Source organism: Castor canadensis, chromosome 7 (genome assembly GCF_047511655.1).
Source record: "Castor canadensis chromosome 7, mCasCan1.hap1v2, whole genome shotgun sequence".
NCBI classification, from domain to species: Eukaryota; Metazoa; Chordata; class Mammalia; order Rodentia; family Castoridae; genus Castor; species Castor canadensis.
Window position 1 is genome coordinate 45,848,095 of NC_133392.1, and position 13,561 is coordinate 45,861,655.

The 13,561-nt window shown below is 34.5% G+C and overlaps 1 protein-coding gene across 7 annotated transcripts in view; it reads right to left on the reverse strand.

The window, feature by feature from the left end:
• The window catches only part of Pcdh15 (protocadherin related 15), a 1,704,270-nt gene that overhangs the window by 54,346 nt on the left and 1,636,363 nt on the right, over positions 1-13,561 (reverse strand). For all 7 annotated transcript variants that reach the window (XM_074078885.1, XM_074078880.1, XM_074078883.1 and 4 more), the window contains one exon: positions 10,414-10,629. In XM_074078885.1, the coding sequence (XP_073934986.1) occupies positions 10,414-10,629 (216 nt within the window). The remainder of the gene's footprint in view (positions 1-10,413; positions 10,630-13,561) is intronic.

The following is a 13,561-nucleotide window of genomic DNA, read 5'->3' on the forward strand; positions in this document are numbered from 1 at the left end:
TACAGTAAGAATAAATTCCCCAGCCTGCCTTATCATTTGGTGGAGTCACATGATGGAGTTTTGAGGATGTAAAGAAAGGGTAAGGGAAACAGTGAATGTTCTTAAATCTTTCTTGTGTGAAATTCTTTCTTTCTAATATCTATCTGAATAAAAAATCCTTGCAGAAGGGCAGAACCACAGGACAGAATGAGATTAAATCTTCGAAGTTCTATCTGTAGGAAAAATATCAGGAACACCAACAAAAGTATATGAGCATTGTTGTATCATAAAAAACAAAGAAAATTCATTTGATTAAGTCATTCAAATTTTGGATATTTTTACACATACTCAACATACTCTCACAAATGTTTAAAACCCCATTATAACATTTTTGGTATAGTGTTACTAAATGTAGGACAATGAAAACTTATTCTGTTAGTTGTATGTGGGTGAGGAAAATTGTAGACTTCTCCTATGTATAAATATATTATGACTTTTAGAAACTGATTTACAAAATAAACTTTTAAAATACTGTCAAGATATATGATAGAAACTTTATTGGGAGTTACAATTTGACCTTGTAGGCATAATAACTATCCTTTATCATGATATGTCTTTATTCAGAAAGGTAAATAAATTATTCAAAGGAATTTTAATTTTTTAGTGATTTTTTGGACTAAATTATGACTAAACCAACAGTAAAGGACCAAGATTTCAGGATCCATGTAATTATATAAACATATATAGAGATATATAGATATATAAATAGATATAGACATATACATAATGTGTATATGTACATTACATATACACATCTCTCTAAATATATATCTTAAAATTTGTCAAAAGATTTTCTGACCTTGACAAATTTTGTGAAAACATCCTGTGTTTTCTTAGGCTCTAAAAGGAGTATATGCAGGAACTGGAGCTGTGACTCAATGGTAGACAACTTGCCTACCATGTGTAAACCCCTACCTTTAATCCCCAGAAGTACAAAAAAGAAGAAAGAATACATGTCTATTTCTGATAAATCAACAATTCAGGCTGCATTTAACTTTAAATGTAGTTATCTCATTTACCTCTAAATAGTTACTTTAAATATTCTCAAACCTTCTCAAAATGTTAACATCTGATTTATGCAAGGCATACACATTTTTGATTATGCAAATGAAGACAAAATATTATATTTTATGTTTTAGTTTTGCAAAAACTTTTGGACTTTGACTTTTTGGTTTTTTCTATCTATAACAAATATATTCAAATGATTGAGATTATTATATTTTATTTATATTACTTTTCTGTTGTAGACTGTGCAGTATTCCCAAAAATTCACATCAATTGATTACTCCATGATTTAAAAGTTATCCTTACAAAACTGCTTACTTTACCTCTGTATCAGTTGATTGCAAATGAAAGTATTTTAAATATATATTTATGTCATTATTGGGATTGCTTTGTGTAATGGGCTAAAATTAATGGGCATTATCAAAAAGAAAGAGAAGTGGCACCTATGAACTAATGAATTCTAAAACAGAGATGTCTAATTTGCATGTTATTTCTAAGTCCCTTTAATTCTTCCCTATAAGCCCCTTTCCCCTCATTCATTCCTATAAAGTTTAGACATTGCACTCTGTAGAAATATACACTAAGTCACCAAAATCTAAAACATATGTAGTTTGGAATTTTCTAATACCCACATTAAAAAGATAAAAATTGGTAAAATTATTTCAATGATACTTTTAGTTCAATATTTTAGATATTTTAATATGCTAAGAGGGCAATTCTAATGTGTAATCATTATAAAATAACTTTTTAAGGAGAAATTTTATCTTTTCAACTAATTCTTTGAAACATAATATCTATTTGACAATTATAGTACATGTCACTGAGACCTAGTTCAATCTCAGCTGTCCATTGCCTACACTGGCTGATTGTTGTGTTGGACAAGCCAGCTCTAGATGCAATCATCACCTCCTGCTTAAAGTGATCAAATTCTCTCTTAACTGGTCTCTGCTGAGAACTCACATTTTATGAAAAGGAAGGAAAGTTTTAATAGCTTTTTATAATAATTATGTTTTCTTCTTTCAAGCTCTAAGAAAACTAGGAATAGAAGGAAAGTTCCTCAACATTATAAAAGCTATATTTGACAAACCTACAGCCAGCATTATACTTAATGGAGAAAAACTGAAACCATTCCCTCTGAAATCAGGAACCAGACAAGGATGCCCACTATCTCCACTCCTATTCAACATAGTACTGGAATTCCTAGCCAGAGCAATTAGGCAAGAAGAAGGAATAAAAGGAATACAAATAGGTAAAGAAACTGTCAAAATATCCCTATTTGCAGATGACATGATTCTATACCTTAAAGACCAAAAAAAACTCTACTCAGAAGCTTCTAGACATCATCAATAGCTATAGCAAGGTAGCAGGATATAAAATCAACATAGAAAAATCATTAGCATTTCTATACACTAGCAATGAGCAAACAGAAAAAGAATGTATGAAAACAATCCCATTTACAATAGCCTCAAAAAAAATCAAATACCTATGTGTAAACCTAACAAAAGATGTGAAAGACCTCTACAAGGAAAACTATAAACTTCTGAAGAAAGAGATTGAGGAAGACTACAGAAAGTGGAAAGATCTCCCATGCTCATGGATTGGTAGAATCAACATAGTAAAAATGTCGATACTCCCCAAAGTAATCTACATGTTTAATGCAATTCCCATCAAAATTCCAATGACATTCATTAAAGAGATTGAAAAATCTACCATTAAATTTATATGGAAACACAAGAGGCCACGAATAGCCAAGGCAATACTCAGTCAAAAGAACAATGCAGGAAGTATCACAATACCTGACTTCAAACTATATTACAAAGCAATAACAATAAAAACAGCATGGTACTGACACAAAAACAGACATGAAGACCAGTGGAACAGAATAGAGGACCCAGATATGAAGCCACACAACTATAACCAACTTATCTTTGACAAAGGAGCTAAAAATATATGATGGAGAAATAGCAGCCTCTTCAACAAAAACTGCTGGGAAAACTGGTTAGCAGTCTGCAAAAAACTGAAACTAGATCCATGTATATCACCCTATACCAAGATTAACTCAAAATGGATCAAGGATCTTAATATCAGATCCCAAACTCTTAAGTTGATACAGGAAAGAGTAGGAAATACTCTGGAGTTAGTAGGTATAGGTAAGAACTTTCTCAACGAAATCCCAGCAGCACAGCAACTAAGAGATAGCATAGATAAATGGAACCTCATAAAACTAAAAAGCTTCTGTTCATCAAAAGAAATGGTCTCTAAACTGAAGAGAATACCCACAGAGTGGGAGAAAATATTTGCCAACTATACATCAGACAAAGGACTGATAACCAGAATATATAGGGAACTTAAAAAACCAAATTCTCCCAAAACTAATGAACCAATAAAGAAATGGGCAAGTGAACTAAACAGAACTTCCTCAAAAGAAGAAATTCAAATGGCCAAAAAACACATGAAAAAATGCTCACCATCTCTAGCAATAAAGGAAATGCAAATTAAAACCACACTAAGATTCCACCTCACCCCTGTTAGAATAGCCATCATCAGCAACACCACCAACAACAGGTGTTGGCGAGGATGCGGTGAAAAAGGAACCCTCTTACACTGTTGGTGGGAATGTAGACTAGTACAACCACTCTGGAAAAAAATTTCGAGGCTACTTAAAAAGCTAGACATCAATCTACCATTTGATCCAGTAATACCACTCTTGGGGATATACCCAAAAGACTGTTACTCCAGAGGCACCTGCACACCCATGTTTATTGCGGCACTATTCACAATAGCCAAGTTATGGAAACAGCCAAGATGCCCCAGCACTGAGGAATGGATTAAGAAAATGTGGTATCTATACACAATGGAATTCTATGCAGCCATGAAGAAAAACGAAAAGTTATCATTCTCTGGTAAATGGATGGAATTGGAGAACATCATTCTGAGTGAGGTTAGCCTGGCCAAAAAGACCAAAAATCGTATGTTCTCCCTCATATGTGGACATTAGATCAAGGGTAAACACAACAAGGGGATTGGACTATGAGCACATGATAAAAGCGAGAGCACACAAGGGAGGGGTGAGGATAGGTAAGACACCTAAAAAATTAGCTAGCATTTGTTGCCCTCAACGCAGAGAAACTAAAGCAGATACCTTAAAAGCAACTGAGGCCAATAGGAAAAGGGGAACAGGTACTAGAGAAAAGGTTAGATCAAAAAGAATTAACCTAGAAGGTAACACCCTCGCACAGGAAATCAATGTGAGTCAATGCCCTGTATAGCTATCCTTATCTCAACCAGCAAAAACCCTTCTTCCTTCCTATTATTGCTTATACTCTCTCTACAACAAAATTAGAAATAAGGGCAAAATAGTTTCTGCTGGGTATTTGGAGGGGGGAGAGGGAAGGGGCGGAGTGGGTGGTAAGGGAGGGAGTGGGGGCAGGGGGGAGAAATGAACCAAGCCTTGTATGCACATATGAATAATAAAAGAAAAAGGAAAAAAAATGTTTTCTTCTTTGATATTATGCCATAATGAAAGTACTAGTTCTACCTGGTTAGTTTTTTCCCTTTATTGTTGTGCTGGGTGGGGATACATTGTGGCATTTACAAAAGTTCTTATAATGTATCAAATATATCATACTTGAATGCACCCCCTCCACTGATCTCATTTATCCTCCCTTCCCCAACTCATGGAATAGTTTTGACAGGTGTCAATTTTGCATTTACATGCTTGCATACACATTTTTTGTACACTATTCAATCTCCTACCCTCTTCCCTTTCCCCTTTCCCCCCTCTCAGTGGTGCCAACCTTCCTCCTTGGTCAGGACCTGTTCTGCTCTCCTGCTCTCTGACTTTACAGAAGAGAAAAGAGAAAAAGTAAAACACAATATTTTTGCGTGTTTAACATAAAGTTAGCCATTCAGGGAGTTTCCTTGTGGTATCTCCAAGTATATATGTGTTATACCCCCAATTGGTTGATCTCCTCTAATTACCTATATTCTACATTAGTCCCTTTCTTACGGTGGTTCAACCAGTTTAAAATTTCTATATTCATTCTTGTATAGAGAGTATATCATGGAAATTCAAGTTCTTAATTTTCTTCTTTTACCCTCTCCCTCCTGTACATGACCTTCCCTTAGTGTGTCATAATATCGCTGCATACTTCTTAGGCCTATATTCTATGTGGCTAGTTTTGATGTACAATCTAGTAATATTGAAAATCCACCTCTTTGGCCCAGCATGGTACTTCATGCTTGTTATCTCAGCACTATGGAGGCTGAGGCAGGAAGATGTCAAATCCAAGGCCATTCTAGTGTGCACAGTAAGTTGAAGGCCAAATTGGGTTACAAAGCAAGACTTTGTCTTAAGAAAACAAAAGAAATAAAGAAAAAGAAAAGAAAACCTTTGTAACTCTCTTGTACTTTGAATGGATACTTTTCCATGAATAAATTTTAATCTCTTATCTTGATCATTTGGAAAATGTCAGCTAACATTTTTTAAGTGATGTCATATTTTATTAAATAATATCAAGAAAAAAATACTATTTAATATGACCATTGATCTCACCAAAAAAGTCTTTAAGCAATGGAAAGCTATCAAGTTAGCAGTGGTGAATATCAGTTTTCCAATGTTCTAATTTGTGTTAAAAGCTTCACTGTTGTCATTAGCAACAATTCTGACAGTTTTTTTTCCTTGAAATGACAGGCTCACTTCATTCTGTTTTGTGTAAATACCTGCCAAATATTTATGTTTGAATAAACATATTTGCCCCAAAGTTCTTCTTTCAAATAAAAATGTTATTGAGAAAAAAAATCAGCCAAGTTCAAATTACATAGTTGTTGTCCTTGAGAGAACCATAGTGCCTTATGCCTACTTCCCAGCTCATCACACAGAATATTGAAAAGGTCTGTAATCACATCAGATACATGATAGATAGATGGATACATACATGCATACACACAACAGTATTACTGAGGGAGTAAATGTGAGGTTTAGGATAGAAAGAAATCAAAACTTTGTCTCGCAATCTCAATGATGATTTGGACATCACGTGAAATGAAAAAAAACAGTGGAAGAAACTTGAGAAGAAGAAGTTCAGTTTGCTAAATATTAAATAGATATCTTTATTAAGGATTCAAGTATAATTGTTGCATGTGCAAATAGGTTTATAAGTCTGGGGACCAGTAATGAGTTCTGGGGTAAAATGTATGTGTGAGTGGCTTTAGTATGCAGATCGTATTTTAAAATTTTGGTGCTGAGTAAGAATTCCAAGTCAGTGAGAGCAGATAGAAAAGAGAATAAATATCTGAGTCCTGAGAAGCCACAACACCACTAGGCTAAGAGAGGAAAATGAATCAGTAGAATAGAGCAAGGAGGAGTAAGAGAGGCAAAAGGCAAACAGGAGGATGGTGTTCTGAAAGCCTAGTGAGGGTAAGGTAATAATCAGTGTCAAGTTTTGCTGATGGTTTTAGAAATATGATGACCAAAGTTTCCAGTGCACTTAGTAACACATATCCATGAAGGTGGAATTATAATTACAGCATGTTTAAGAGAGAATAGATGGTGAGAAATTGGAACCAATTACAACTGAAAATTTTTCTAGAAAAAGAAATATAGAAATGGAGTGTTTGCTGGGAGGTAAAAGTTAAGAGAGTTTTTATTGTTCCTTGAAGGAAAAAGAAAAAAGTACGATTGGGAAATAATTAGATAAAAAGAGGAAATTAATACTGCTAGTTCAGAAAAGAAATGAGAGAAGTTCTGATGCAATGTCTTAGAGCTGGTAAGTGAAAATTTAACCTGTCACATAGGTGGAGATTTTGGCTTCAGATAAAAGAACAGGGAATTCATCTAAGAAAGTGTGAAAGAAGACAGAGGATTTTGATATAGGTCATGGTAGTAGATAGACTTAGTAATGGTAGTCATAGAAATATTGTTATAATTTAATTTTAACTTTCAGGAAAATAGGATATGAATTAAATTACAGAAGACAAAGTACCGGAAGATTGGAAACACATTAGATTTTCTAGGTTATTAGGTGTGTGAATGGGCAAGGAAGTATAGTATAGTTATTGGAAAAAAATAAATCTCATTTAGTGTGAAATTAATCATACAATTGTGTGTATGTGTGTGTGTGTGTGTGCGCGCGTTTTATTGAGAATTGAGGGGGAAGACCTGCTGTGAATGTGTACCATACGATTGTCTGGGGACCGATATAGAATAATATAGCACAAGAAGGGGAAACTCTTCCTTCCTCACTTTTCCTTTTCCTTTGGTTCTTTCTGGACGGACACATTTTCTGCTGCTGCTTCCCTTGGACATAGGCTGTAGGTGATACAATCCTTGGACATTGGTACTTCTAATAGTAGCCCCCAGGATTTCTCAGGCCATTAATCTGGGACTAATGCCTGCATCATCAGCCTTCCCAGTGCTGATGGCTTCTTAGACTGAGCCATGCTACCAATTTCCTTAGTTATTCAGCTGATAGAAGGCCACTGTGGAAATTTTCAGTCTCTGTGATCATGTGAGCCAATCTAATACATATATTGGTTTGGTCTCCCTGGAGAACCATAATTAATAACAAAAAGAAAAGGAGATTAAATTTTCATATAATTGACTATGAATGATAATGATTACCCATAAATCAGCAAGCAAGAAAGGAGAACATGAGTAGTACTCAAAAGAGAACATGACGAAAGTAAAGAGATAGCTAAATAGACTAAAGGTCCTGCTATGGAAAAAACAGTAATGATCTTAGTCGGATATATTCAGTATTACAATTAAAGATGGAGGAGCATGAAATGGAAGTTTTACAGGTAATAAAAGCAAGGATATATGTTTCTACGTGGCTGAAATAGAGTAGAGGGCAAAGTCACTAGAGGGAAGCATTCAAGTATTGTGAGTGTAGAACATTGGAAGAGTCATCTCTGCATATAGTGAATGAAATGGCCAAAAAGTTATGTCTGGAGAATTGCTGGAATTACTGACAGTAAGTCAGGAGCTAAGTTGAACTATGGTGAATAATGACCCAAGGTTCAATAGATCACAGGACATGGTGAGTGACAGAATTAGATGAGAATGAAGACTGGATTCCTAGAAAAGAGGAAAAATTTAGAGGTAACAATGCTGAACACCGAGTATTCTGCTCTTCCAGAGGGTACCACGAAGACTGTGAAAACTAAAATAGAAAAGAACACAAAGAAAAGTCACCACAGGAGAAAGTAGAAGTAAAAAAAAAAAAGATGTGTCCTCAGACTACATTTGTTAGAATCAAGAAGCCTTTATCTCAAATTTGAGATCTTATCTTCCTCCACTCATACTAAAATGGCTTCCCACTGCTTTTATGGAAAAATTCCAACATTTGCCATATCACTCACATTTTTTATGTAAACCACCTAGTTCCACCTCTAGCCCCATTCCTCAGTCACTTGTCTCTTACACTTCTACTCTGTGTCGTATTCAGGCCTATTATCACATCTTTTCCTTCCTGGTTTTTGCACATCTTTGTACCCATTGTTTAAGCCTTATTTCTCTTAACTAAGGATTTCATTGACTATTATTGAATTCATTTTGAAGAGATGGCTTCCATGATGTTCTTTGTTGCATCCGAATATAATATATATACCTACAAATATGAAATGCTATGGTTTCTTTGAATTGAATGTCTTTCTTCACAAATATATTTTGGATAATTTTTCTTTTTGGTGATTACTAGGATTTGAACTCAGAGGTTCATGCTTGCTAGACAGGCAATTTCCTACTTAAGCCATGCTTCCAGACCCATTTTGGATGATATTTAAGGTATATTTTAATTTTCCCCAGCCCCTTATTGCTTAGCTTTTAAGTTCAACACTTTCATATCTTAAATAACAACAAAAGGAATATCATTATCTTATGTAAGGTTTATAGATCATAATATTTTCTATGTTAAAACTTCTTTGCTTAGATTGGCCTGCTATACATTACAAAGGAAAATGTTGCTAGAGGACTTTTCTAGCCTTCATACCCACCAAAATCATGGAGATTGGTCTTCACCATTATGTAAAGAAAAGATACTTTGTTATTGATTCCTGCAGATTAAACTTGTCCAGAGAACTACCAGAGGAGAACTGTGAGACATGAAGTTTTATTAGAATCTGAGGAATAATACATAAATCATTCTTGAATCTGCTATTATGTGATAAGTATTTCCAACAGTAATTCCCATAATGTTGATTTTTATCAATGAAAAGTCCAAACAACCCATACTTTCAAGTTCGTAGTGTTTCTAAAAGATATGTTCATTGGTTCTACATATTTTGAATCGAATAAGAATAAGCTTAACAAAGGATGTAAATGGCTTCTACAAGGCGAACTATAAACCACTGGAGAGATGAGGAAGACTACAGAAGATGGAAAGATCTCCCATGCTCATGGATTGGTAGAATGAGCATAGTAAAAATGGCTGTATTACAGAAAGCAATATACATGTTCAATGCAATCCCCAACAAAAGCCCAATGACATTCATCATAGAGATTGAAAAATCTACCCTAAAGTTCATTTGGAAACACAAAAGACCCCAAATAGCCAAGACAATGCTGAGCAATCTCATTACCAATACCTCCAATGCTGGAGGTATCTCATTACCAAACCAAACTATGCTACAGAGCCATAGCAACAAAAACAGCATGGTAATGGCACAAAAACAGATATGAAGACCAATGGAACAGAATAGAGGACCAGGATATGAATCCACACAGCTATTCCCACCTCATTTTTGACCACAGTGCCAAAAATATACAATGGAGAAGAGACAGTCTCTTCAACAAATGCTGCTGGAAAAGTGGTTATCTGCCCACAGAAAACTGAAACTAAGTCCCTGCCTGTCACCCTGTATTAGTATCAACTAAAAGTGGATTAAGGACCTTAATATCAAATCCAAAACACTACAGTTAGTACAGGAAAGAGCAGGGAGTACTCTGGAAATAATAGGTATAGGCATGGAATTCCTCAGTACAACTCCAGTGGAAAAAAAATAAAAATCTTTAGGATACATGATTAAATTAAAAAAAAAAGTTTAATGTTAAACTAAACTTGGAAATTGTCTATCATTGAACCTTTATATTTGACAAAAATCAAATATAACTTATTCAAAGATCATCCTTTCAATCCATAGAAAGTTTACTAAAAACAAAGAAATCACATCTATTTGAACACAAATTTGCTATAAAAATTTCATTTTTTTATTATAAAAGACTATATGTTAAAATATGGATGAAAATTAATGATATTTCTATTTAAGAAAACTTGTTTAAAATTAATCTTAAAGGTACTGTGGATTTGAAACAGTAAGCTCTGATTAGTACTGTATGTACCTCTATTATCTGAAGTTTTATTTACTTACAAGTATGTCTGCTTTTCCACTCAATCCCTTCCCATAGTCATCTGTTGCAATAACTTGAAACTTGAAGTAGGATCTCCTCATATTATGGAATAGCATAGCAGTTTTGATGAGCCCTGTATATGTTTCCACCACAAATCCTTCTTTTCCCTCTTTAATTGGTGGTATTATGAGTCTGTAGGCCATGGCACTATAATTGCCAGTATCTTTATCAGTAGCCTAGGAGGAAAAAATAGAGATTATACATCAGCAGGAAAAAGTAACCTTCATTGACAGATTTATTTCAATCTGTAGGATTATTGTTTTTTGTCTAATAACAGAATAAAACCCTCTTAAAAATTCTATTTTTCTGAATATCCATGTGTAGATAGAATTTGTGTCCACATTACTGAACAATTTCTGTGAGAATGATAATGACTATTGCAGTGACTACAAAGGACATAGCAAAGGAGTAAATCAGTAAAGTATCTGATATGTCTGATGAGTTCAACTATAGACTGTGATCAAAATTGGCTGAAAGTTGGGATTTGTTATTTGTCTAAATATTGTCACAGTGTAATAGGCATATCATGTGATTATGTTTTTATCTAGCATATAGCCTAAAAAGGATGAACACAAAATATTTTATTTTTATTTTTACTTTTTTGGCTTTTCGTTTTAACATTTATTCACATGTGTATACATTGTTTGGGACACCTCTACTACCTCTACCCTGGTTCTGAGCAGAATCTGTTCCTCCTTCTTGTTCTTCAATTTTGTTGAAGAGAAAACATAAGAGATAATAAGAAAGTCATAGTGCTTTTGCTAATTTGGGATAAAGATACCTATACAGAGAGATTTCTAGCATTGCTTCCATTTACAGTGTATTACAACCCACATTGTTTCATCAGACCTTTTTGCTACTTTCTACTCCTCTTCACATAGTGACCTCTGCCAATTTAAGATTTTTTTTATTCACTTCTCTACAGTAAGCACATCAATCACATTCAAGTTTTAGGTTACCACCCCTTTCCCAATTCCTTCTGTGCATGATCTCCCCTGACTGTGTGACCCATGTCCAATAATATTACTGCATTTGTTTTGAGTCTATAATTGGCATATGAGGGAGAACATGTGATTTTTGGTTTTCTGAGACTGGTTAACTTCAGTTAAGATGATGTTCTCCAGTTCCATCCATTTACTTGTGAATGGCAAAATTTCATTCTTCCTTGAGGCTGAGTAAAATTCCATCGCATATAAATACCACATTTTTTTAATCCATTCGTCAGTAGTGGGGCATGTTGGCTGTTTCCATAGGTTGGCTATTGTGAATAGTGCTGCAATAAACAGGGGTGTGCAAGTACCTTTGCAATAACCTGATTCACATTCTTTTGTGAATATCCCTAGGAATGGTATTTCTGGATCATATGGTAGATCTATGTTTAGTTTTTAAAGAAGCCTCCATATTGTTATGCAAAGTGGTTGTACTAGCTCACATTCCCACCAGCAGTGTATGAGGGCATTTTAGGGTAGATTTTTCAATCCCTGAGATGAATATCACTGGGATTTTGATGGGAATTGTGTAGAATGTGTAGATTGCTTTTGGTAGTATAGCCATCTTTACTATGTTGATTCTACCAATCCATGAGCATGGAAGATCTTTCCATCTTCTGTAGTCTTCCTCAAAATCTTTCTTCAGTGGTTGTAGTTCTCCTTAGAGAGTTCATTTACATCCTTTGTTAAGTTTACTCCTAGATATTTGATTTTTTTTTTTTGAGGCTATTGTAAATGGAATTGTTTTCCTGTATTCTTTCTCAATTTGTTCATTGTAGGTGTATAGAAAGGCTACTAATTTTTGTAGGTTGATTTTGTATCCTGCTACATTGCTGAAGCTGTTTATGGTGTCTAAAAGTTTTTGAATGGAGTTTTTTGAATCTTTGAGGTATAGGATCATGTCATCTGCAAATAGTGATATTTTGACTGCTTCTTTACCTATTTGTATTACTTTTATTTCTTCTTCTTGCCTTATTACTCTGGCTAGGAATTCCAGGACTATGTTGAATAAGACTGGGGAGAGTGGGCACCCTTGTCTTGCTCCTGACTTTAGGGAAAATGGTCACAGTTTTTCCCCATTAAATATGATGTTGGCTATAGGTTTCTCATATATAGCCTTTATAATGTTGAGGTACACTCCTTCTATTCCTAATTTCCTTAGAGCTTTGTTTTCATGAAATGGTGTTTAATCTAATCAAAGGCTTTCTTTGCATTATTGACATGAACAAGTGGTTTTTTCTCTTTGCTTCTGTTAATGTGCTATATTACATTTATTGATTTGCATATGTTGAACCATCCTTCCACTCCTGGGATGAAGCCAAATTGGTCATGGTGAATGATCTTTCTGATATGTTGTTGAATTCAGTTTGCCATTATTTTATTGAGTACTTTTACATCAGTGTTCATCAAGGAGATTGGTCTCTAGTTCTCCTTTTTTTATTTGTCCTTGTCTGTTTTTGGGAGGAGTGTAACAGTGGCTTCATAGAATGAGTTGGGCAGTTTTCCTTCCCTTTCTATTTCATGGAAAAGTTTAAGGAGTGTTGGTATTAGTTCTTCTTTACAGATCTGGTAGAATTCAGCAGCAAATCTGTCAGGTCCTGGAGATTCTTTATTACTGCTTCAATTTCATTATGTGTTTTAGATCTGTTTAGGTGATTAATACCCTCTTGGTTCAGTTTTGAATGGTCCTAAGTATCTAGAAATTTGTCTCTTTCTTTGAGATTTTCCAATTTATTGGAATATAGGTTCTCAAAGTAGTCTCTTATGATTCTCTGGATTTCCTTGGTGCTTTTTTTTATCTCCCCTTTATTGTTTCTGATTTTCTTACTTTGGGTCTTTTCCCTCCTCATTTTAGTCAAATTTGCCAGTGTCTTCTCAATCTTTTCTATTTTTCAAGGAACCGGCTTTTTGTTTCATTGATTCCTTGTACAGATATTTTGTTCTCTATTTCATTAGTTTTGGCCCTTATTTTTATTATTTTTATCCTTCTGCTTGTTTTTGGTTTTGCTTGTTCTTGTTTTTCTAGGAGTTTACGATGTAGCGTTAGGTCATTTATTTACAATTGTTCTGTCCTTTTAATGTATGCACTCATGGCTACAAACTTTCCTCTTAAGACTGC